Below are 25536 nucleotides of genomic sequence, written 5' to 3' on the forward strand. Positions count from 1 at the left end.
CTTTTGCTGAACTTCTTTCATTTGCTCTCTCTTTCTCTCTCTCCTCTCTCTATAGATATATATTCCTGCCTCTATAATTTCCACTCCAATTCATCTGATGAAGTGGGTTTTACCCAGGAAATCTTATGCCCTAATAAATCTGTTAATCTCTAAAATGCCACAGGACTCCTCATTGCTTATACAAAATAATGACCCCCCCAGTTTATACCCTCTTGGATACCCCTAACCAAGCTGCATGCTCTGTGTTTGCCCATTCACCCTTGCCAGCTGTTCTCCCATCTCCCGGGGTTAAAAGCTTAGACAGTAATTCTGAGCGAGCCCAAACAATTGCAAAATTCCAGCTGAACTGGCCGAGGCCTGTTTTTGACACAGTGACTCTTGATCTGTGAAGCAGCTGTGCTATTGTTCCCATAACTGGTTAGCCCTAGGCAAACCAACCCTTAGCACAGCAACAAGGAAGAAACTGTGTGTGTGTGTGTGTGTGTGTGTGTGTGTGTGTGCATGCACATGCAAGGGCCCTGGAACTTGCTCTCTGCTGGTGGGGAAGCTAATTATGGAAAGTCCCATTTTTCCACCCTTGGTTGGGTGTGGGAGGACTGCACAGAAAACTCAGGCTTCCTTGTCCCTTTGTTTCTGGATCCAGTTTGGTCACAGCCCAAGATGGTGGGAATCACACAGCACAGGGCAATGCTATTGTCTTCATTGTACAGATGGGGAAACGGAAGCAGAGAGAGATTAAGTGACTCACCCAGGGTCACAGAACAGGAAGTCGGTAGCAGAACGAGCTCTCTCAACTCCTAGACCAGGATATTAATCACAAGCCCCTCCTTCCTCATCACAGCCTCTACTCCAAAGGGCTGGCTATTTCCCCATCATGTCTCTTATTGACTCATCTGGCTTAGCACCAGCATGGGCCAGAGCTAGGAAATAAGGAAGAAACTGGGAGAGCAAGAAGGGAAAGGCCCCTCATTTTAGCTTTGTATTAAAGGTACCATCTCCACCTAACACTGTGCAGTGGATTTTCAGGGGTGATCTATTATTTATGCAGCACCCTCCAGGTTGGTGGTGCTGTCCAAGCACTGGAGAAAGCCAGGGGCCAGATTCTGAGCCCAGGACTTGTGTACACTGGAAACTCTGCAGCGGTGCTGCTGCAGCACATCAGTGTAAATGCTACCAACTCTATGCCAAAAGCAGAGGACCCTTGTCCTGTTCTCCACAGATGCAGTAGCTGGTGGGTGGAAAATTTCTTCTTGCATCCAACTAGCACTGTCCACATGGGATATGCCAGCTTACCTACGCCATTCACAGTTGTGGATTTCTCACCCACCCCAGTTAAACTGACTTAATTTCTAGTGTAGACCAGACCTTTACAAGCCACTATAAAGCGAGACCTCAAGGGAATGACTTTAGATTTACACCAGGATCACAGATCAGAATTCGGCCATTGATTAAAGTGGAGTGACTCCCGCTTCACCCCGTCATAATTGAGATCAGTATGGCCCTGGCACCACTGAATGACTCTAGATTTACACCAGTGGCCCCGACTCTATTGGTTAAGTGGAGTCAATCCGGATCGACACCAGCCAGAGTCTGGCCTGCGGGTGTGAACGCACCTTCGCCCCGGCCCTTGCAAGCCCAGCTGAACCTCACCCCACCAGCCCGGCCCCAGCGCCGGCTCCGCCCGCCCGCAGTCCCCGCCCCACCGGGCCATGGCCGCGGAGCGAGGGCCCGGCCGCAAGAAGCCGTGTCCGCTCCGCAGGGTCCTGCCGCCCGGGCCCTGCAGGAAGGCGGCCAGGCCGGCCCCGAACCCCGGCCCCTGCGGTAAGGAGCCCCCGCGCCAGCCGCCAGCGGGGGGGGGCTCGCCCCCTCCAAGGACCCCGCCCCCGCTAGCCCCTCCCCCGCCAGCGCCAGGACCCCGGACCTCCCACTCCCCCGCCTGCTCCAATCACCCTGGATCTCCCACTCCCCCCCACCTTCTCCAGCCCCTCCCACTCCCCCTTGTCCAGTGACCCAGGTCCCTCCCACTCCCCCGCCAACCCCAGCCCCTCCTACTGCCCCCCCCCGCCTGCTCCAATCACCCTGGATCTCCCACTCCCCCCCCCCCACCTTCTCCAGCCCCTCCCACTCCCCCTTGTCCAGTGACCCAGGTCCCTCCCACTCCCCCTCCCCCGCCAACCCCAGCCCCTCCTACTGCCCCCCCCCCGCCTGCTCCAATCACCCTGGATCTCCCACTCCCCTCCACCCCCCACGGCTTCTCCAGCCCCTCCCACTCCCCCTTGCTCCAGTGACCCAGGTCCCTCCCCCACCAACCCCAGCCCCTCCTACTGCCCCCCCCCCCCGCCTGCTCCAATCACCCTGGATCTCCCACTCCCCTCCACCACCACCCCACGGCTTCTCCTGCCTCTCCCACTCCCCCCACCTGCTCCAATGATCCTAGTCTCTCCCACTCCCCTCCTCCCCCACCTCAGCTCCCCTGCCTACTCCAATGACCCTGGTTTCTACTTCCTCCCCCCCCCATGCTCCAATGACCATGGTCTCTCCCACTCCCCGCCCCCCACATGCTCCAATGACCCTGGCCCCTCCCCGTTAGCCCCAGCAACCCCACTCCCCCCACACCAGCCCCAATAACCCCAGTCCCTCCCACTCGCCTGCTGCCTGCCCACCAGCTCCAGAGACCCTGGTCCTTCCCCTGCCAGCTCCAGCGACCTCATCCCAGCAACCCTAGTTCTAGCCCTACCAGCCCAGTGGCCCCAGGCTCAGTTCCACCCCTGCTAGCCCAGGGAGCCTGTTCCTACCCCCAGAAGCACCAGGGACACTGGTCCCACCTCCACCAGCCCCAGAGACCCGAGTCCCACCCCAGCAACCTGAGTCTTACTTCCAGCACCAGGAGCCACGGTCCCACCCCTGCAACCTTAGTCTCAGCTGTGCCCTGGTGCCATTCTTAGAGACTGCTCCCCACCGCCCTGAGAGCAAGAGGGGACCTCTGTCCCATGCCTTCCCTCCCAGAAGACCAGCCCTAGGGAATCTTTGTCCCCTGCCTGCCCACCAGAGGGGACCCATCTACCAGTGCCTGGGACCCTTATGTTATCCCTTCCAGCTCTTTAATGAGTTCGTGTCCCTTTGACCCTAGTCTTGGGCCTGAAAAAAAACTTGCTGAAACCAGCTGGGTGTGGGCATCTCCCAATTAATGGCTCCCCCTCTGATTTGTTAAGGATCCTTGGTATTCTCTGTCTCCCTCCTTGTTCTGTTTCCTGCTTGTTTCCCCTTCCCCCAGCAGTTTCCTTTGGGTCTCTCTCTCCAACAGGGCTGTCCTTACCCATACACAGAATACGCAGTTGCATAGGGCACCTGAAAACATGGGGCACTACTGGGTCTTAAAGTCCACCCACCCGGATCTTCCTATCCCTTTTCTGTGGCTCTGCTTCCTCCCAGAGTGAGAGGGGACTTAACTTAAAAGTGACAAAGCTTGCCAGAGCTATTAGCAGACCATTGAACCTATGAAAGAGCCCTTAAGTGGAGGTGCCTGCCCCAGGTATATCCTCTCAGGTTCTGAATTGACTGTGTTAGTTGACAAGAGCAGAGTTTAAAATTTGCTTTAAAAATATTTCATTATTCTTTTACTGACGATTATAAAATCATACTCCTCCCAGGCTGCCCTCAGGCATAGGGGCACTATGTAATAGTACTGCATAAGGCTCCATAAACCCTAAGGACACCCTGCACACCACACTGGTATACAGAATAATAGTAAGCAGGTAAACTGAGGTATACACAATGCTTATAAAACCAATACAGCTCTCTGCCTCATTTTACGCGCATGACAAAGCTGGTCTTTCACTCTCCATCTCCTTAGATATCAGGCTAGACCCATCCCAGCAGCTGGTGGGGTGCTGGGCCTCCATTAACTTGGTCTCCAGTGCCACCACCTCCCAGCTGCCCCCCCAAGAAAGCATGGAGTCATCCCAAGAGGATATTGCAGAAGCCAGGCCAACTGTCACCAGCCTGGAGCAGATCCTGCCCCTGGGAGTGCCTTCAGCCGAGACCTTTAGCTGCGACTCAGCACCCTGCCCTCAGCCATCCCTCGAGCACCAGGCAAGCCAGCTGGGGTTGCTGTCTGGGGAGTACCTGCAGATGTGTTTCAGCAGCATGGAAGAGCCACCTTTGCACAGCAACCTGGCCCCCCCCGCCTTTCTACCTACCTCAGATGTTCCTTTGCCACCAGCCAGTGAGCCCCCATCTCCTGGAGCCTCCTGCATGGGTGAGTCATATCATGCCAGTTTGGATATCCTAGGCTCTGCTTCCCGTACAGTCAGCCCCACCTTGCAGTGCAAGAAGCCTAACTCTTGGTTAGGGTTAATCCTGAAGGCTGCTGTCTGGGGCTGCAGATAGCTTGAAGCACTAGCTGTAGGGAAGATGGAGCTGCTCCCATAATATGTCATTATTGACTCTGAAACCTACTGACCACTGCCTTACACATTGTCCTTGGTAGCTGTTCCACTGCTGATTGTTTCAGCAGGAAGAATCAGCTAGCAGGCCTAGTGGGAGGAACCTGACTACAGCACAACCACTCTTCCTCTCCCTCCTGACAGTGTTAGAGGGAGACAATGTGGCTGGAACTCAACAGAGCTATGTTCTGTTCCCCACTTTTCTACTGAGGGCCTAGGTGATTGTTAGTGCCCGTTTCACAGATGGGGTTAAAGAGCCTGACTCTCTTCCAGCTGCAGGGCTGGAAAATGCGTTATAGAAGCAGCGGATGGTTACTCACCACACCGGCTTGCATTTCTTTCAGAAACCAATACAGAAGTGGATCCCGAGACTGGAGAGTGGGCACTAGCCTAACCCCATTCAGCCCACCCCCTTTTCCGAGGACTGATCTCTTCCCGTGGCTGGCCACACCTCAAACCCACTTCTCTCCTCCCCGCTGCCACGTTCTTCCGAGCTGGAGTCTCCCAGTTATACGCCTTATCGTGATGGGGGACATCAACTGCTTTGCCATTAGCAGGCTCTAGGGGGCAGCATTTAGAATGGGGGAGAATAAACCCAACACCAAAAAAAAAAAAAAAAAAAAAAAAACACAAGGCCAAGGGGTACCTAGCTAGAGGCCCTTAGGCCCCAAATGTTTGGGGGGCGGGGAAGCCTGGCTGCAAATATTTGAAGCTCAGGACCATGTTGTGCTTTAAAAAAAGAATACAAGATCATCCTGCAACCCTCCGGCTTCATGCCTAAGCCCTTTTTGCCTTCCAAGCGGCTGGCTACTGGCCCATCCTCTATTCTAGCAAAATCAACAGCGCCTTACCACCTGCTTTCGATAGGACCTGGCTCTGGTGTCTTGTAGAGCACCAGTGAAATGCAGCCACCTCTGGGCCGGAACACAGCAGTGCCACAGAACCGGTTATAGTCCATGTGCCTTCCACAGGAGCGAGTTAGAGAAGACCGTTGGTTTGGCCAGAAGCAGGGGAGAATTCAGGTTAATTTTTTTTTAATTGTGATTTTGCGTGTTTGATGCTCCTCAGGGCCCTCCCCCGTGAGAAAAGTTCAAGTAGCCCCCTCTGAGAATGGAACCCCTTTCAAGGGGGCTCAGACTGGGTGCTATCCTTTAGGATCTTTGCTTCCACTGTGCCGATCTTCCCCTTTGCCTTTCCCTCCCTGCAGCAGCTTCTGCTGCTCATAGCCTTGTGGGCTTCACCCTCCCATACACCCCAGATCAAGCACTGTTCAGTTGCTCACTAAGACCTTAAGACTGTCTGGCTGTTCATTCTACATCCGTCAACAGTGATCACCACATGCCACCAAAGCTTCTGGCAGCCACATGATTGCTGCTCGACCACAGCCTCTTCTAAGCATTACCCTTAGCCAACCGCTCCACTGGTGCCAGGCTACAGCTGCGTCCACATCCCATGGAAATGGGAAACCAAGATGCTCAGTTGCCTTGCTCCTCATCACACCTGCTCACATGAGCACCCAGCAAACCCCACCCCGCGGCCCTGTTCACTCTTGCAAAGCCCATGCTTTGCAGTCTACCCTCAGGTAGATGCATCTGGCTACCAGCCAATGGTTGGGAGGTGCTAGAGAAAAGCCTACGGGGGATAGAAGGCACCTGCTGCAGCCTTAAAGCATGGAAAGAAAATTTTAGTACAATAATCATGCCAAGTTTTTTTTTTTTTTTAAAAGGCTGGTTTTAACTTGTGCTGGTCTTGTAAAAAGAGCTTCTGATTTTATTTTTTTTAATATACACTTGAAAAATATCATTGCTTGTCCTTTAAAACGCTGCTCTCAGCACCTACCTGGTAAAAGTTAGGGGCCAAAATACAGTTCCATGTAGTTCCTTGCTTGCAAGCATGTTCAGTATGCCCAAGGATGAGCGGGTAGCCCATGCTTACAGGCTGGCAAGCCAGTGTTGCATATAAAGAGTTACCCCTTTCCAAAAGCTATTTTACAGTTAGAAGAGACAATGGGCACCAACCATAGCAGTTGAGGGTGGAGTTTTTTGCCATTAGACCCTACCATGAGTTTTTTTTTCTTTCATGCATTGCTTGCAACAGCTGCCACATTCTTGTCAAGGGTGAATGGTTCTCCCCAAGGAGGTGGTAATGATGGAAGTGGGTCAATCCAACACCCAATGCCATCGACAGAAAAGTTCCTCTGGACTGCAGAGGGCTTTGGATGGAGGCCTGAGAGAAAGCAAGCCGGGGAGGGAGTGCTGTTGTATTTTGTCAGTGAGGAAAAAAAAACCCAATAAAGTGTCTTGTACTTTTGTAAGTGGCAGAGCTTTGTTCAGTCACTGTAGACCACCTGGATGTTCATGAATAAAAAGGAAGAGAGTGGATTTAAAGACATTAACCAGGCTTGCAAGGAAGTTTAGTTCCAGGCCAAATTGGGGGGAAAACTCAGTCTCAAAACTTGACATGACCATAAAAATGGCCAGTCTGGGTCAGACCCATGGATCCTGTCTGGAGAGTTCTAATTGTTCTGGGTTGATAGCAAGCTCTCTGCCAGCCTGAGAGATTGCACCAAGTGATGGGAGGTGTAGCTCTGGGGCTCCCATGGAGTTAGTTCACTGATCGACTACATTTCCCCATGAAGCACATGTAGTCTCATACTGCTCAGAGCATCATGAGAGATGTAAGTCCAGGCTTGGACTCCTTAGAACATGGAAGGGGCACCACATAGCTCAGATAGACATAACTAGTGTTTAAATTGTACTGCTAAGACTGGCGGTTTTGGAAACCCCCCTCCTCCCCCTTCTTGACAGGAAAATGTTTCTTCCCACCCATCTTCCAAACACCCTGAAAAAAAAATTCCAAACTGCATCATGCTCCTGGTCTGACTTGCAGAAAAACAGCCAGAAGAGGCAGATGAAACCATGACCAGCAGGGAGTTTCTACCCAACTCCTTCAAGCTTCCAGCCCTGAAGCAGGAGGCTGGGGTTGCTTTAGCCTAGTAGAGTCAGATACAGAAGTGTGACAAGTTCAGCTCCCAAGCCCTTTCCACTTAAGGAGGAACAATCAGTTTCACACACAAAATGGGAAGTGACTGGCTAGGAAGGAGTCCTGCAGAAAGGGACCTGAGGGTTATAGTGGACCTCAAGCTAAAATGAAACAATGTCACCCTTCTCCCGCCCCAACAGTTTGTTGTAAGGAAGACTGAGAAGTAATTCTTCTGCTCTACTCTGCACGGATTAGTAGAGCCCTGGGCGATACAAAAAATTGTATCCACATACATATCCATAAAAATGAGTTGCTAGGGTTGCCAGATACTTTCATTAAAAATATCAAACATGGCAGGAAAAAAATTGGTTGAACAAAAAAAGTCACTGTACCTTTAAATCCCCACACTCGCCCTCCCCTCCACCACCACACACAAGCCACACGGAAGGAGTCCCGAGCAGCCTTCCATCAGAGAAAAAAAAAAGTCCAGTATTTTCTATGCCTGGTATTTTTTTTTTTTTAAAGTGGACAGAGGCTACAAATACTGCACACATGGCAACCCTAAAAGTTGCCGATACAAAGTGGAGTTGCAGGGCTCTACTGATTAAGCCTCAATTGTAGTGGGGTCAGTGCTCAGTGTCACATTCAGGAAAGATGTGGACAAGTTGGAAAAGGTGCAGAAACCAGCAACAAAAAAAATTAAAGGTCTAGAAAAAAAAATTACCTGAAAGAGTTGGTTTAGGAAAAGAGAAGACAGACGGGACATGATAGCAGCTTTCAAATACCTAAAAGGGGGTTAAAGGTTGGTGAGAAATTTTCCTCCCTCCTCCTCAAGGACAGGACAAGAAGCAATGGGCTGAAATTGCAGCAAGGGAGGTTTAGGTTGGACATTAGGAAAAACTTCCTAACGGCCAAGGTGGTTAAGCACTGGCATAGAGTGCCTGGGGAGGTTGTGGAATCTCCCTCATTGGAGATATTTAAGAGCAGGTTAGACAGACACCTATCAGAGATGGTCTGGTGTGGTCCTGCTGCGAGGGCAGGGGACTGGACTTGCTGACCTCTGGAGGTTCCTTCCAGTTCTAGAATTCTATGATTAACCCTCTGTACAAGTGTGTGGAATTTGATTTGTAACACACACACACTGGAGCCGAGCACCACATGATCCTGTCTCTAAGAATCATCCTACTGGAGTTCTGGAGCAGAATGTCCCACAGGCTGGCCACTCCCTGTCTATAGGGTCGTGCAAGCCCAGCCAGGCTCCCTCTGTGAAAGCCTGGCTCCTGGGAGTAGCCAGAAGGAAGGATTTCATCAGTAGAGCACATCTGTACCTCATTGTCACAGCCATGCTCGAGGCCTGCTAGGTGACCATGAGCAAATCATTCCCCCCCCCCCCCCCCCGTGCCTCAGTTTCCCCTATCAGTACGGGGAGGATAATTATACTGACTTTTTGATGAAAAGTGATACATAGCACTAGAAGTTATTGCTGTTATTCAGAGACAGAACAGCCACTTGTCCCATTAAAGACCTTAATTAGCTTTTGAGGATGGGAGGAGAGATGCAAATTCTCTGACTAGAGTCATCTCTGCTCCCCTTTACGCTCCTAGACCTGTAATACATCCCAGGCAGTCACCTGCCAAAGACAGTTGGGGGCAGGGAGCCAAAACTAATCCCTTGTCATAAAGGCAAGAATAGTTGAGATTAGAAATTGGGCTGAAGCAGAAAATCCCCTTCAACCACCCAAGAGCAACAAAGAGTTTGAATTCAAACATGAGGGCTCTACTTCTACTGTAGGACTTTGCCTAAGCAGACAGCTAACTCACCTGTTTCTCCAAGGTAAACAACACTCCAGGACAGCTGGCAAACCCATGCCTTGTATGGGATCCAGAAGTCATCTGCATCATCAGGTGAAACTCCAGTTCCCACAGACTCAGAGCCAGCTTCTAGGTCAGGCTTTGGTTGAGTATCTGATCTTCAGCATCCTGCTGTCATTTGAGAGGAAGCAGGCTTGCATGTTGTGCTGTTAGCAACACCCATGTTGTCGGACCATGATGCATGCCAATTGAACCCAGGCAGAAAAAAAATCAGAATCCTAGAACTGGAAGGGACCTCGAGAGGTCCTCAAGTCCAATCCCAGGTCCTCACAGCAGGACCAAGCACCATCTAGATCATCTCTGATACGCGTCTATCTAACCTGCTCTTAAATATCTCCAGTGTTGATGATGCTACTCAACTACCTTGCACTTTAAGCTATTTGGCAGCCATTAAAAGTTGATCTCCAATACCTTGGCAGGTCTCATAGGAATTATGTCTTCAGCTGGGGAAATGCAGCCAGTTCAAGGCAAAGGGGTGGGATGGGGACACTGTAGCACAGAAACAGTAAAGCATCATCCAAAATGAAGAGCAACATGTGGTTCCAGGCTGGAGGGAGAAATCCAAGTTCCAGGAGATTTGGAATTTATATGGAACACTAACTTTAAACTGCCACCCTTGGATGTACCCTCCCAAAACCCTAACCCCCCCCAAAAAAACCCCCACACTCTACAAGACCATGAGCAATTCATTTCACCTCTGCTTCTCCAGCACCACCCTGGGACATCAAGTTGATCACAGCTGTTCTCTGTAGATCTGCCATGTAGGCATCCTGGCAGGTTTGCTTGGGAGATCATCTATGCTTAGCTTTTAACTGTGATCAAGAAGCCCTCACTGGTAGAACTAGTTGAAAAATTAGAACTAGCCACAGATTGGGTCAATACCAGACAGCCTGGTATGTTCACCTCCTGGCTGGTAAAAAATTCAGAAAGTACTGGACACCTAAAATGTCTGGTATTTTCTGATTCCCCCCCCCCCCCTTTACAGGAGGTAAAAATACCAGATGCTTACCTTTTTTTTTTTGCTCAACAACTTTGCCCTCCCCCCCCCCCCCACAACCTCAACAGAATGTTTTCCCTGGTGGGGGTTTTTTCTTGGTAGGGGAAGGAAGGGGGAAGAAGAGGGTGTCCGGTATTGGTTAAACCCTAGCCACAGAGTTGAGGCCTAATCCAGCAGTAGAGAAGAGAAACTAGGATTGTATTTCCCAGCCAACAGTCAAATTAGCAAAGACTTATTCCCTTTCACTATGCTCCCCATTATCCCAGGTGGAGATTCCTGCAATGAAGCTAGAACCCCTTTTGACCACCATGTCTTGCTGCCCAAAGTGGTCCGTTTTGACTAAGCAGGACACAAGAGCATTTATTTCCATCTGTGGAGCAGGGACAGTCTACTCCTGTGTTCACCCAGCAGCTAGCCCAGACCCACTCGAATGTTCAAGTTCACTCCCAGCCTGGCCCTATGTACATACAAAGCCACCCAGAGGCACTGAAGTCTTAAAAATAGACTTTAATTGGTCCAAAAAGGCAGATCAAAGATGAAAGCCTCAAGAAAAACATGTGATGGCCCCACAAACACTGAGTTGAATACAGCCCAGCAAAGGGGCTTGGGAGATTTCAAGTAACATATTGAGACCGGGCTCCTCAGAGCAAACTTGGCAGCGTGTGAGTATGGGTGCAGCAGCAATGGGACCTGGACCTTGCAAATGGAGGGGAGCCCCTGAGCAATCAGAATTAGACCTTTCAGGCCAAGATTTTCCCAAAAGGGACTGATCATTTTTGAGGTGCCCAACATAAGGCATCCTTTAAAAAAAAAGGGGGGGGGGCCCATTTTGCAGGCAGGGCCGAGCACTGACCAAAATAAAGATCTGAGTTGCCTTACAAGGGGTTACGTTGGACCCCTCACATTGAGCTGCTGACGTTGGCGGGGAGGGGAGGGGGATATCATTTTGGAAAAACGTGTGCGCTAGGAGGAAAGGGATTGTAAGCCATCTCAGGGAATTTGCAGGCAGCGGATCGCCTCCCCAGTGAGCATGCAGCTGCCCGTTAGAATCATGTGACACCATCTTCTCCCTTAAAGGAATTGGTGATTTTACCACCACTCAAGTGGACTGTGTGTGTGGAGTGGGTATGAAATCAGCTCATTGGCCTCGTGATTTATACCACAAAGGCACGTGACCCACCCTTTGTGGGGGAAGAGGACTCATGGTTTCTCCTTTTTAGAAGGCTGAAGATCATGGCTCCCCCTGGTGAACGCCTCCAGCCCCCTCTTCCGCCACCATCCCTCCCTAGCTGGTTTAAAAACCAAGCAAAGGGATTAAAGCCTGATGCTAGGGAGCACCTTGCAAAATGCTCTCTGGGAAGGCTTTGCATTTGTGAACACCAGGCCAGGCATGCTGATGTGGGGGAGCGAAGGGAGAGCCAGACCTAATGCCTTTGCCGCCCCCTCCCATTTAAGGGAGACCGTTCACTGGCTGGATTCCAGCCCTGGAATGTACTGGAGCGCCCCTGTGGAGAACCTCCATGCCAGAAACTGCTTCTAAAAGACTTCCAGTGGGATTTGGAACGGGGGGGGGGGTTGGGGGGAAGGGGGGGGAGAGTCCATCCGCAGGGCATCAGACGGCTGGACCATTACGAACACAGGACAGGTCTCTTCCCATGCCACCCAGCCAAGTTCCTAAGGGCCAGGATCAAGGGTACAGAGGTAGCCTTGCAGATCATTGCACGATTCCCCTGTGAGCCTGGGGCAATGCAGGGTCAGGGCCACTGAGAAAGAGAGGACACGTAACTGTAGCTCTTCATAAATAAGCTCCCAGGAGCCTCGGGTGAGTCCAGGATATGAACTGCGAGGGCGTCCCCTGTGAGTCCTGCCCACGTCGGTCAGTTGATGGGCTCGTACTCGGAATAACGCTTCCTCCGTGTGAAAAGCAGCACCAGGACCCCAGCCAGCAGCAGCACCACAGGGGTGCCCAGGGCCACAGCCATGATGGCGATCACCAGGGGAGAGAAGGTGTCTTCCGGGGGCGTGCCGAAGCCGAGCAAGGCAGACCTGGGGGATGCAAGTAGTAAACGAATCATAGGATCCTAGAACTAGAAGGGACCTCAAGAGGTCAAGTCCCATCCCTTGCACTCACAGCAGGACCAAGCACCATCTAGATCATCCCTGACTGGTTTCGGTCTAACCTGCTCTGAAATATCTCCAGTGATGGATGTTCCACAACCTCCCTAAGCAATTTATTCCAGTGTCTAACCAGCCTGACAGTTAGGAAATGCCCCATCCCCCCCCCCCAAATATCCAACCTCAACCATCATTTTGCTCCCTCTTCCTTGTAACACCCTTTTAGATACTTGAAAACTGCCATCATATCCCCTCTGTCTCCTTTTCTAAACTAAAGAAGCCCAATTTTGTGTCTTCCCTCATATCTCATGTTCTCTAGACCTTTCATCATTTTTGTTGCTTGTCCCTGAACGTTCTCCAATTTCTCCACATCTTTCTTGAAATTGGTGCCCAGAACTGGACACAATACTCCAACTGAGGCTTAATCAGTGCAGATGAGGAGGTGTTGTGTCTTGCCCACAACACTCCTGTTAATTCATCGCAGAATCATGCTTGCTTACTTTGCAACAGAGTCACACCGTTGACTCATGTTTAACTTGTGGTCAACTATGACCCCTAGATCCCTTTCTGTAGTACTCCTTTCTGGATAGTCACTTCCCATTCTATGTGGGTGAAACGGATTGTTCCTTCTTAAGTGGAGTACGGTTCCATTTGTCTTTATTCATCCTGTTTACCTCAGACCATTTCTCTAATCTGTCCAGATTTTTGAATTTTGACCCTATCCTCCAAAGCCATCGCAACCCTTCCCGGCTTGGCATCATCTGCAACTTAATAATCATTCTCTATGCCATCATCTCATCATTGATGAAGATATTAAACAGAACTGGTCCCAAAACAGATGCTGCAGAACCCCACTTGTTATGCCCTTCCAGCATGACTGAACAGTTAATTGTTCACTACTCTGGGAATGGTTATCCAGCCAGTTATGCACTCTCCTTATAGTAACCCCATCTAGGCTGCATTTCCCTAGTTTATTGATAAGAGGGTCATGCAAGACTGTGTCAAATGCCTTATTAAAGTCTAGGTATAGCATGTCCACCGCTTCTCCCTTATCCACAAGGTTTCAAGAGGCTAGCCACCAACATTCAAACAGCCAATCCCATGGCCTCCTTCCTCCCCGCAATGGGCACAGAGGGTAACTTCGGGGCTGGAACACTGAACTTGGGAGACACGAGTTCGAATCCTGACTCTGCCGTGCAGGCCAGTCACTTTCCCTCTGTGCAGAGATGGGCAGGGGGTAGGGTTTGAAGTAGGCCATGGCAGACTAGCAGGGCAAGGAGAGATGGGGCTCGGTGACTAGCACCTTGCACATTACGGGGTAGTGGGTAGAAGATGGCACTGATGGGCATGTTCCCTGTAAGTTGAGCACTTGGGTTGCCAACCAGGAGAGCTTCAAATACTGCCCAGCTGATTGGCAGTGCGCCCACAGTCGGCAGCATGAGTTTCTACTGGTGGTGCACATGCCTCAGTGCACATAAAATGTATTCCACACATGGATGGAAAACAGAGGGAATACCGCTGATGGTGGCAGGGAAGGGGGAGAAGATTCCATTCAGACAAGCAGGGGGAGTAGAAGGAAGATACCACTCACCAGCTCAGGTAGCCCTTCTCCATGTAGACCTCCCCGTCCTCACCCCCGAAGGAAATATTGATGGCGGCGATGCTGTGGCTGTGCTCCAGCGCCTCCCCGAAGTAGGCGTGTGCTATGCTGGGCCCAGCCAGCGTCCGGTTGGCCGTCTGCAGGGGCTGGTAGTGGCAGTGGATGGCGTTCTCCCGGCTTGCATCCCTGGAACCATACGCCGTCGTCTTCCACTGGAAGAAGCTGGAGCCGATGCTGTCGTTGTGGGGCTCAGACACCAGCTGGGCCATCTGCCCCCCATCAAGAGAGAAAGCAACTCGTTCAGAGGGCAGGCAAAGCCAGGGCATGACAACCAAGTGCTCTCCCATTGGAGCTTTCCAGGGCAGGGAGCTGGGAGCTTGGAGGTGATTAGGAGGAGGGGTTAAAAAAGTTACTCTTTATCCTATCAGGCGTTAAAGAGAACAATGGGTAGCAAGGGAGGTTTAGGTTGGACATTAGGAAAAAACTTCCTAACTGTCAGGGTGGTTAAACACTGGGATAAATTGCCCATGGAGGTTGTGGAATCTCCATCCTTGGAGGTATTTAAGGACAGGTTAGATAGACACTTGTCAGGGATGGTCTGGTGCTTGGTCCCGGAGGGGAGGACTACCGGGGTCTATCCTCAGCCCTGGGAGGGAGCTGTACCTAGTGGTTAGAGCAGGGGTGCAGAGAGCCAGGGTTCCTTCCAGTGCCACCGGAGAACTACAGAGAGCATGTTCAGCTAGCTCCGGGCCAGGACTCCTGGGTTCCTTTCCCAGCTCTGGCACAGACTTGCAAGCACTTTCTTTTGACTGGATTTACCCCACACAAGCAGGCGCTTAAGGGGAGTTTCAGGACAGCACAAACAGGAGCCATAAACCAACCCCATGGGAACGAATGCTAGGCAAAAGGCCCTTCGCCAACCCTCATCTTTGAAGCTTAAGATTTAGAGCCATCTGGAAAGTCTCCTTGGAAGACAAAATCCCAACACAAAACAAGCAGCATGCCTTGGCAATTTTTATTTTCCAGTCAACCTGGACTTAACATTTGCATGGCCTCCCCTGTCAATATAAACCTCTACCCATCGCTAGCAGCATGCAGTGCCAAGAGCTCGCGTCCCTACCACTGGAGCGCACGGAGGAACTCCACTCGCTGGCACTAGTAATAGACTTATCCTCAGTATATGCACCAGCCATTACAATGGGACAATCCCCCTCCTCCGGCAATATTCATTCCTGTTCCAGCGTTCTCCACCCCCCTTCTAATCTATATTGGCTTGCATGTGGTGCCTATCACCGTGGTAATATCGGCTCACACGTGGTGCCCATCACTGTGGTATCTGAGCACCTAATCAGTTCCGGCCTAGGCTGCTTGATGTCTCCCCTCCCCGTAACCATAGATCTCACCTCAAAGATGGTGGGCGTGTACTCATCATCGATGGACTGCACTGAATTCAGCCTCTTGTGCCGGCCTCTCTCCTCCACTGTGACCACCTCCAGCAGGAAGCGAGAGCTGTTGCCACGTGGGGCCACCCTGTCCATGATGAACTCCACCTTGGAGCTGTTGGCGGTGTGCAGGAGGCGAGGGAGGGGGCTGTCCCGGCTGCTCTGCTCATAGGCAGTCACCTGGAGGTGGACACATTGGAGAGGAATAGCACAGTCCAAGACTCAGGACTCCCATGGGCTAGTCCCAGTGCTGCCTCTGCTCTGCTGAGTGATCTTGGACAAGTCACCCCCTGTGCCTCAGTTTCCCCCTCACATCTTCCCTGGTCTGTTCAGGCTGGGACTGCATCATGTCAGTGCAGAGGGGTTCAATTTCAGTGCTATTGTAATACAAGTGGTACAGCAAGAATACGACAACAGGTTCCCTCCGCCCCATGACACACCTTGCAATTACATGCGCCCTACAGCAGTAGCTGAAGTGTAGTATTTTAAGAATACAAGTATGGGATCACTATAGAATACCCATCACTATAGAATGATTTGCTCATAAAGGTCTGTGCACTTCCATTTCACCCTGACTGCCAGCCCTCATATTTAGCAGGAACATCATGCCTTTATCTTTGGACAGTTTTATATTTGCCTATAAGGTCTTGCTTCTTATCAACACTACAAATTAAGTTGTGCCTCTTGTCTGCATCGCTAACTAAGCTGGGAGAGATTTTGTTATTTCTTTTGTGACGATACAGTCCTTTCTAAAAGGAAACCCTGTCTGAATGTGTCTGTAAAATTGTTTGGGGGTGAATGGAAGGTGTGTCCCTAGTGAAGGCTAACTGTGAAAACCATCGCAAATGCCCAGATGGTCAAGTAGTAAGAAACTTGAAGACAACCAAGCAGCAGCCATGGTGCCTAATGCTAGCAACAAGTTAGCAGAGGTGAGCAGCTTTGGAGACAGGCAGACACCCTCTCTCCCCCCGAAAGTGAGGAAACTAACAAGAGAATGCTGGAAAGCCTGAAAATAACCAAAGGATAACTGTGAAAGACTCCAAGGTTAACACTACTGAAGGATGAATAATTGCAGCCTGGCACTGCAAAAATCCATAGACTCAAATGGGAACTTCCAAGTATAAAAATGGGGTGCTTTTGCCTTGGCTTCCTGGGCTTAGTCCTGCAGAGTCATGACTGGCAGAGCCCAGCTCCTCGCTTCTGTTCAACCTAATTGACTTGAGCCATGACAGACAAGTAAACTACAAGACCCTCTCTGCAGGAGGCGAGTGAATGCACACAGTGCTTCTCGTGTTGTACTGCCAATAAACATGGCGGATTGCCCTCTCCCCGAAAGAGACCCCATGTGCCTCTTGTAAGTAACATTGACAGGGACGAACCCAATGAAATGAAACTGCCGTGCTGACATTGAACACCACCATACATACCTAAGGGCCTGAAGGATTCGTGGTCTCCTGCAGTCCTTAAGTCAAAGCAGGACATCCTTCCTTGGGAGACACCCTAGCTCCCCCCGGGAAATATGGGCTGGATGCAGGGACTGCTGGACAAGATTCTCCCGCCTGCATTATACAGGAGGATCATCTGGGGAATGGTCCCTTCTTTTCTCTCCTCCATCTAGGAGCTTCCTCCCAACAGTCTGGGGCTGAGAGAAGGTCAGAGACACTAGGCCCAGTGAAGAACGTTCCCCAAGGGATGGGCCTGTATCCCATTATAGCGCAGGAGGCTGGGAGTCAGGATTGCTGGTTCCTACTCCCAGAGGGATAGAATGGGAGATGGCTTCTGGCAGCCAGGAAGCAGGTCCCAAGGCAGCCTTGCCTAGCCATAGCCTCCTTCCTGAGTGCAGAGTCCTGAGTTCCCCCCGCCCCCTCCTCCCCAAGCCAGGAAGAGGGGAGGGTGCGTGTATGAATGTATGTATGGGGGTGGAGGGAATGCAAGCAGGGCTGGGGAGACGCTCAGAGACCCAGCACAGGGCAGGGAGATGGTCCTACAGCAACAGAGGAGAGGCAGCTGAGAGCAAGGCAATGGGTTGGGGAGGGCAGATGGAGGGTAAGAGAGTGGGGGCCATGTGACATGCCCAGTAGCACCAGGGTTAGACTCAAGAAAGCCCAGGAAGGGTGGGGGAGAATCTGTGTCTTCTGGGAATAGATGAGATACCAGTTTCAATGGACATTAGGTCACCCTCACCCCCAGGATGGCTAGCAGCAATGGACCCGTCCCCTAGGAAGGAAAGGAAGCAGGACAGCCTCACCTGGAAGGAGATGGTGCCATTGCGGAAGGCACCCCCAGGGTCAGAGGTCTTCACCCCCTGGAACTTGGCGGTGAGGGCTGTCTGGTTCAGGCTGCCATTCCAGGAGAAGTCGGCCAGGTCGTAGGGAGGATAGAAGGTCTCACCCTGCCCCGTGGACAGGGCTGAAGCGTTGGCCCCGTTGTACTCGAACACCTGGTGGAGAGGGGGAGCAGAGCTGTGATTCTCATGGAAAAAGACTTTCAACCCCCACATGCACAAGTCACCCCAATCCCTTGGCAATGCAGGACACCATGCTGGTCTCACCTATTTCACCTGGCCGCTGGGGAAGGCACCCACCATTGCAAACCCTTCCCCCACCTTTCAGCCCACCTGCATGCTCCCTGTAGCTTGACTTTCCCTACCACTCCCCAGAAGGAGCTGCCCGCACCAGAAATTTAAAGGGACAGCACGCAGGAAGAGAGGCAGCAGCTTCCCCAGCTTGCAAGCATCCACCAGAAGTGGTGGGCTCCAATGTTCCCTCTAATCTTTGCCATCCATGTGGTGATTTTTTCCCCTCCATGTGTGGAATAAATTTTGTTCTGTGCACTGGGACAGGTACAGATGTGCACCACCAAAACAGAGCTAGCCGTGGATGCTCTGGGAACACTGGTGGGTGCCCCCCAAGAAGCAGGTGGGGGAAGCACGCTGGAGAAGGTGGTACAGGGAAGCCCTGTATTGGGCACGAACAGGGGGAATCTGGCTGCCCCACACGTCAGAGCTGGATGTCACCTTCTAAGATCAGCTGAGCTGAGAGCTACCCAGGGGGCAGCTCCATCAGGCAGCACCTGCTGCTGCAACCCAGCTTCCCCACGAGTGCCCCTTACCTTGGTGAAGACGACAGCTGTCGAGTAGACGACGCTGCCAGGCGGCTCGACCCAGATGGCCCCAGCGGGGGAGGTAGAGTTGAGCTTGGTCCAGTTGACGTGCAGGGTGCTGCTCTCATTCTGGGTGTAGAGCAGCAGCACGGTGGGCGCCCCAATGCTGCTCCACACGTAGTGCAGGGTGTCGTTCCGGCCCACGGCCCGCACGTGCAGGAGGCTGAGGGAGGAGCCGTTCCTGCCGGGGTTGTACTCCAGGGTCACCTGGGCAGCGGGAGGCAGAAGAGGGGCAGGGCATGAGTAACACACCCAAACCATCGCCAGGCTCATTGGACTCCGCTCAGCACCTGCCCTTCTGGCAACAGCAGAACAAGGTTAGAGGGGGATTGTCCGCCTTGGACTCCATAGGGCCCAAGTGGATCAGGAACATATGGGCTGTCATAGGATGCGTTAGTAAAGACAGTCTAGCCCAGACAAACCTGCCTGGGTCCCCTCTAGGGATGTGAAGGTTTAACACGTTTACCCTTAATGGGTCAGACTTATTGGTTAACCTTAACTGGTGGGACTGAAGCTTCCCCACCTGTCAGAGACGGGCTGCTCCGGTGCAGCTTCTGCCTGCAGCAGCCCGGGCACCCCACAGGCAGAGGCTGCTCCGATAGGGATGCCAGAGCAGCCCCTGCCTGTGGAGCATCCTGGTTTGCTGCAGGCAGGGGCTGCTCCTGCATTTCAGCCAGTGCAGCCCCTGCCTGCAGTGGTGGGGGCCACAGGGGGCGGGATGTTCCAGCCCACCAGCAAGGAGGGGGCTTCTAGCCAGGCAGGAGCAGCATTGCCTCTAATCAGTTAACTAGTTAGCTAATTAAACAGGATTTTATATCCCTAGTCCCCACTATCACATCACCTGGGCACAAGAAAACCTTCACTGTCTTCAGTCTCACACACCTCCTGTAAGGCAAAGTAAAGTCTCTACCCTTATACAGGTGGGGGAAAACCAGGACCCAGGGAGACTAGCCCCCCTAACTACTAGACCAGAGAGGGCTTCACTCCCTCACCTACTACAGGAATGAGGTACAACTCCACAGTAACATGTACAACTGTATTTTGAACATTATGGACCAATGGTCTCATCTTTTCCATCCATGTGCAGAATAAATGTTACGTCCACCAAGGCATGTGTGAATGTGCACCACCAGGAGAAACAAACCTAGCTGTGGGCGCGCTGCTAATCCGCTGGGCCACATTTGAATCTGAGAGGCCGCACAAAACACACAGCTTCCAGGGAACACTGCCATGGACCCTAAAGGTAGGGAAGGAGGCTTCTCCTAACCCCTAGATGTTGTCAAACCTGATGGGATATCTGGCATGCAAGGCTCCAGAGGCTGAGACAGAGGAGAACCCACTGAATCATCCTGAGCATCTAGACAGAGCTCCCATAATTGGAGCAGCCCCCAGTTTTGTTGCATGTTTCACTCAAGCCAAAGTATCTGACCGCACATAGCAGAATTTCAATAGCCAACGGAAGGGAGACAAACATTTCCAGTTTCTTTCTGATGCAGGCCAAGTGGAAGAATCGAGGGGTTCTCTATTGGTCTTGCTTCAACACTCTCATTACTAGGGATCAAACAAAAAACAGGACTATGTAGCACTTTAAAGACTAACAAGATAGTTTATTAGGTGATGAGCTGTCGTGATCCGGACCCACTTCCTCAGATCAAGTTGTGGAAGAAAATTGGCATGACTATATATACCAAAGGGATACAATAAAAAAAAGTGAACACACACAAAAAGGACAAATCAAATTTCAGAATAGAGGGGGGGATAAGAGGAGGAGGTAAACGTCTGTGAGCTAATGATATTAGAGGTGATAATTGGGGAAGCTATCTTAGTAATGGGTAAGGTAATTAGCATCTTTGTTGAGACCCCAATGTAAACTGTCAAATTTAAGCATGAATGACAGTTCAGAGGTTTCTCTTTCAAGTCTGGTGTGAAAATGTCTTTGAAGCAGGATGCAGGTAGTCAAGTCATTGAGACAATGCCCTTTCTGGTTGAAATGGCAAGAAACTGTTTTTTCTTTGTGATACTGTCTGATATCTGTTTTGTGTGCATTGAATCTTTGGTGAAGCGTCTGAGACATTTGTCCAATGTACATAGCAGACGGACACTGTCAGCACATGATAGCATAAATTATATTTCTGGATGAGCAGGAACATGTGTTCTTGATCTTATAACCGAATTGGTTAAGTCCAATCATGGTGTCAGCAGAGTAAATATGTGGACAAAGCTGGCAACAGGGTTTGTTGCAAGGGAAGGTACCAGGGTTGGTATTAGCGTGGTATGTCCTGTGGTTCTTGGTAAGAATCATCTTGAGGTTAGGTGGTTGTCTAAGGAGACTATGGGTAGGGATGTGAAAGTGTAACTGATAAGCATCATCTTAATGGGCAGAGGGCTGTTCCAGCCCTGTGGGGCCTGCTGTGCACAGAGTTGCTCTGGGTGTCCAGAGCAGCCCCTGTCCACAGTGGGCCTGGGGGGGGGGGGGTTAGGGACACAGTCGGGGCCTGCAGGGGGCGGGAGTGGTTAAATGGTTAATCTTCATGTTTAAGCAGTTAACCAATTACACAGGATTTTACCTCCCTGCTGATTACACAGGGCAGAGAGGAAGAGGAGAAACCCATCATAAAACCTTGTTGAAACACACACAAATGGGGGGTGTGTGTGTGTCACTGTCCTTATCCCAGGATAGCTAAAGCCAAACAACCCCTCAAGTGTGAGGGCAGCATGCATGCCAGTACACGTGATTCCATACAGCTAGTCCCACATGGGAAGGGGGAATAAGTAGAGCCCTGCAAATTGCCAGATATCCGCATTATATCTGCAGATGTGGATGCAGATATCCAGGGATCATTTTTGCAGATGCACATGGTGGTGGGTGACCTCATGACTTGGACAGGCAAGACCCCACTCCCAGGCCTCCTCCTGCACTGACCTGCCGGCCCCTGTCCAGCCTCCCTGTCCCCTGTAATGTGGCTGCTGGCCCTTGCCCCTGGGCAGCACCCCCCCGCCCCCCCCAACTTCTCCTTGGAGCTCCAGCCAGCAGGCATGGCACAGGCCTGGGCGGGGCCAGATGAGGCAGCTTGGGAAGGTAGTGCAGATGCAGACACCAAGTTTGTATCCGCACAGGGCTCTCGAAATGTGTCACACTAATACCAGGCACTGGTATGGCAGTAACTGCAGCCATGCTGGGAGGGCTGAACTGGTATATTGGTTAAAAAAATGAAATAAGTTAAAATAAATCACACCCTTAACCAACAGAGTTATACCAGGACTAACACAATGATTCACAGACGCTTAGAAATGTAGAGGGAAGGGCTCTCAAGCCATGATCTAATTCATCCCTACCGCACCCCCACAGCAGGACTAAGTAGGACAAATCGAGGTTTCCCTTCTCACACTAAAAAAGGAAAGTCCCAAGGAGACCAGGACTTTTGCAGAAGCCCCTAGTTGCTAGCCTGGACTGCAGGCTGAGAAAGACACTAGCTCAGCATTTCCATTTCCTGCTTTGAAAGGGCAGACCGCTTTCTACAAGGAAGAGTCTTCCCCCCCCCCCCCACCCCCATGACTTGGCCAGCCTTGGAGAGCAGACGGCTGTTGACAACCGGCAGGAAAGGGCTGAGCGCCTCCTCCCTTGTGACGGCCAGCGGTGGTTATTCATGAACCACACAGGGGCACGAATATGCCCCAAGAACAGACAACTTCCAGGCCCCAACACAGACCAAACACCTGCAGGACAAGCTCCTCCCAGACTCCCACATATTGAGGTGCTGGGAGGCAGGGTTAAGAGACAAGGGAGGGCAATGACTTCCCAGATGGCCCGTCTGGCTCTGCCCACAATCCACCCCCCCCCCCCCCACACACACACTTTCAGTGGGTCTCCCCCACAGCTGTCTGGGATTCAGCCGCACTGAGGCTGGGGTTGTGCTGCTAGCTCTCTGAAAGATGAGGAGATCGGGGTTGAGCACCACCCACCCTCCCTCTCCCCTGTGTTCCAGGTAGGGCCAGGTAAGGCTGGGGCAGTGCATGGCCTGCTCCCAGACTGGGAGGTAGGGAAGGCTGGGGCAGTGTACTGCCCACTGGGGAAGAGCTGGCCTGCCCCTACAGTGGGAGTGGCCATGGCTGCCAGGGGTCCCTGGGAGGCAAGAGCAGAGCCTCAGGCAAAAGGGATCAGGCTGGGGGGGGGGGGGGGGGGGGGGGGGCGCTTGCCTTCCTCAGCCCTAGACTCACCCGCTTCCCATATGTGCCCGGGGCCATTCATCCCTTGCCCTCTCTCTGCAGGTCTCCCAGAAACAACAGTGGGGCCAGTTATGGGAAACGGCTCCTGTGAGACAGGCTAGAGCAAATCCCACCCGTCTGAAGCCAGGCTGCTCGCAGGACCATCCATTATTGCCATTAGCAGGATTCTGAGCCACCCAGTCCCTCCTGCCGGGCCCAAGGCTCCCTCTAATCTTTCCCAGCCTTGTGTGGAATAAATGCGTATGTACCCCCAGGCATGCGCAAACGTGCACCACCCAGAGAAACAAAACCTAATGGTGGGTGCTTTGCTAATCAGCTGGGCAGCACTGGGATGTCTCCTCAGCAGCCACAGGAGCACCCAGCTTCCAAGGAAGGCTGCCTGGCACCAGTTCCCAGAGAGGGCCCAGGGAACACTGGACCCCTCAGTGCCCAAGAGGGAGTATCTGAGCCCAGGCTGAGAGGAGATTCTGTTACACACACGCTTACTTCCAACCTGCTTTTTGGAGGCTACCACGTCAGGTCTCTGGCTTACTTCACAGAGGGGCTTGTCTCAGGCCCAGATGTAGGGAAGGTTCATTAGTAGCAGCAAAGCCAGGGTAAGAATCCTGCTCCCTTAGAGAGCCAGTACACACTCTCCACCCACCTTCGTCCCAAATCAGAGCAGCCAGTTCTTATGCAGACATGGGAAACCTTCGGAAAACCCTCATTTCTGGCCCCACCCCAGAGCCTAGAGGAGCCCACAAAAATCTACTAGCCCAGCCCTCCTCCTCTGTTTCTCAGACGGAATACTACGACAGTGACGGTCCCCCCCCCCCCCTTTTCACTTTTGAGCAGCCCCCGACTGATTTTTCTATGGGCCCGAGGCCCCCGACCCCAAAAAGGTTCCCCGCCCCTTTTAGGCTGCAGCTAATGTGAAAACCAAGATGCAACCGGAAGGGCTGAAGGGCGGAGCGAGGACACCCTGCAGAGAAACAGCTGAGCCAGGGAGCTGGGGAGAACCCCCCCCACACACACACAAAGAGCCCCAAACAAACCCAGATCCGCTTCGCCCCTCGCCAGCCCAGCCCCGGCACCGCCCGGTCTCTTTGCAGAGTCCCACTGGGCAGCCAGAACAGCTGATGCTGCAGCTCCAGGAGCAAAGCATCGGTCCCTGCTGCTCGGTCCCCACCTACCTACCTTCCTTCCATCGCCTCCAGCCGCCCCCCGCAGGCAAGCGACGCTGCCCAGCAGCCAGAGCCCCGGGAGCAGGAGGCTACTTGCCCCCAGCATAATTGTTACTCTGTTGCAACTCTCTGCTCACGTGCGCCTGCCCGGCTCGTCTCTCCTTAAAGGGGAAGGGGCGGTCGGCTGTTAAAGGAGAGGACGGCTCTTAAAGGAGCCGCTGCCTGAAAAGTGTGGCGGGAAGGGGGAGGGGAAAAAATGTGTGTGTGTGTGTGGGGGGGGGGGGGGGGGGGTAGTCCACTCATATATTGTTCATGGTTTGGTGTTTGTTCAACATCTGCCTTCCCAAAGCGCTAGGGCCCCGATCCTGCCCTCAGTCCATGCACTCGGTGCCACCCAAAACCTAGGCGTGCCTGCCAGCGGTTTCCCTACAGCCCCCATGGGGTGTATACCCCCCCTGAATTTCCCCAACCCCCCCCCCCCAGTTTTGTGAACTATGGTGCCATACAGCCCACCTTCACCCTCACGGTCTCACCCCTCATCAGCCCGGACACCCCCCCTCCGTAAATTCGCCCACCCAACTAGTAGGGTCCCAGAAGGATCCAGGCCCCGAGTGCTGGAGTCAGAATGATTTGTGTGCAGATGGCAGGGGGACTTTACACTCAAACCTGGGCTTAGTCAGGCCCACCAATGAGGGGGAAGGGAGGGGAGCAATCCCCGCCAGGGGCCTGGCAATTTTAAAGAGCCTGAAGCTCCATTTGCCGCTACCACTACTTCATATGTACTAAGGCCATGCCCCTTCCAGGATTGCAAAGCTGCCCCCCCCCCCGCCCCACTTTACCCAGGGGCCTGGCCCCGCTGTCGGCTCCCCTGTTAGTGGCATAGTGTAGACATACTCTCTATAACTGCAGGAATCACACCCCCCGCAGCTGAAATGCAGCCATCTCTGGCATGGAATAGCACCGCTGTACACGGTACAGCTGACAAAAGAAAAACACCCTGCCCTGCTGTGCTACCCTGCATATGTTCTGTTGAGATATCCATGGCAGAAATGCAGTAGTGCAGCACAAATAGAGCGAGCTGTGAAGCAGTTAATACCGCCTTTATTGGAGGGAAGGGAGATCTATTTTCTCTATTCATTTCCCACATTTCTCTTCCAATAATATTGCATTACTGTGACCTATTATGATCTATTATTGGCATTGCAATGGCACTAAGAGCTTCAGCCAGGGAGCGAATCTCCATGGTGCTAGGTGCTGTTGGAACCCAGAAGAAAAAGATGGTCCCTGCCCTAAAAAGTTTCCACTATGGCTACATCTACACTGGCATGATTTTGCGCAAAAACTCTTCCAGAAGAGAGCGTCTACACTGGCATGTGCTTTTGCGCAAGAGCATCCATGCCAGTGTAGACACTCTCTTGCGCAAGAAAGCTCTGATGGCGATTTTAACCATAGGGCTTTCTTGCGCAAGAAATTCATGTTGCCTGTCTACACTGGCCTCTTGCGCAAGAACAGTTGCAAAAGAGGGCTTCTTC

At 52.2% G+C, this 25536-nt stretch overlaps 2 protein-coding genes across 3 annotated transcripts; one reads left to right on the plus strand and one right to left on the minus strand.

Moving 5' to 3' along the window:
* The first annotated feature begins 1691 nt into the window (after positions 1-1691).
* Positions 1692-9708, plus strand: LOC142819541 (uncharacterized). Of its 2 annotated transcripts, none has more exons than XM_075907435.2 (3): positions 1692-1821; positions 3854-4258; positions 9261-9708. In XM_075907435.2, exons 1-3 carry the CDS (start codon positions 1710-1712, stop codon positions 9449-9451), a joined length of 708 nt encoding a protein of 235 aa, XP_075763550.2. In that variant the 5' UTR covers positions 1692-1709; the 3' UTR covers positions 9452-9708. The 2 variants fall into 2 exon arrangements, with proteins under 2 accessions (XP_075763550.2, XP_075763551.2); XM_075907436.2 differs by lacking the exon at positions 9261-9708 and adding an exon at positions 4790-5078.
* Positions 9709-10785: 1077 nt separating this feature from the next.
* GLMP (glycosylated lysosomal membrane protein) lies at positions 10786-24173 on the minus strand. Its single transcript, XM_075907434.2, has 6 exons — positions 24018-24173; positions 18564-18821; positions 17701-17892; positions 15414-15632; positions 14002-14279; positions 10786-12341 (listed from the first exon to the last, which is right to left on the minus strand). The coding sequence occupies exons 1-6, from the start codon at positions 24108-24110 to the stop codon at positions 12173-12175; spliced, it is 1209 nt and encodes a 402-aa protein (XP_075763549.2). The 5' UTR covers positions 24111-24173; the 3' UTR covers positions 10786-12172.
* Between the last annotated feature and the right edge of the window lie 1363 nt (positions 24174-25536).

The sequence above is a fragment of the Pelodiscus sinensis genome, chromosome 22, assembly GCF_052426305.1.
Source record: "Pelodiscus sinensis isolate ZL-2025 chromosome 22, ASM5242630v1, whole genome shotgun sequence".
In the NCBI taxonomy this organism is placed as follows: domain Eukaryota; kingdom Metazoa; phylum Chordata; order Testudines; family Trionychidae; genus Pelodiscus; species Pelodiscus sinensis.

What these genes read in the sequence shown, in the direction of transcription:
- LOC142819541 (XM_075907435.2), top strand. Translation starts at nt 1,710, where the DNA reads ATGGCCGCGGAGCGAGGGCCCGGCCGCAAGAAGCCGTGTCCGCTCCGC. An exon ending in CCCGAACCCCGGCCCCTGCG is followed by an intron (nt 1,822 to 3,853) that starts GTAAGGAGCCCC and finishes CCATCTCCTTAG; the next exon opens with ATATCAGGCTAGACCCATCC. An exon ending in TCCTGGAGCCTCCTGCATGG is followed by an intron (nt 4,259 to 9,260) that starts GTGAGTCATATC and finishes TGTTTCTCCAAG; the next exon opens with GTAAACAACACTCCAGGACA.
- GLMP (XM_075907434.2), bottom strand. Translation starts at nt 24,110, where the DNA reads ATGCTGGGGGCAAGTAGCCTCCTGCTCCCGGGGCTCTGGCTGCTGGGC. An exon ending in ACACGCCCACCATCTTTGAG is followed by an intron (nt 14,280 to 15,413) that starts GTGAGATCTATG and finishes GATGGGGGGCAG; the next exon opens with ATGGCCCAGCTGGTGTCTGA. An exon ending in GAGAAGGGCTACCTGAGCTG is followed by an intron (nt 12,342 to 14,001) that starts GTGAGTGGTATC and finishes TGCATCCCCCAG; the next exon opens with GTCTGCCTTGCTCGGCTTCG.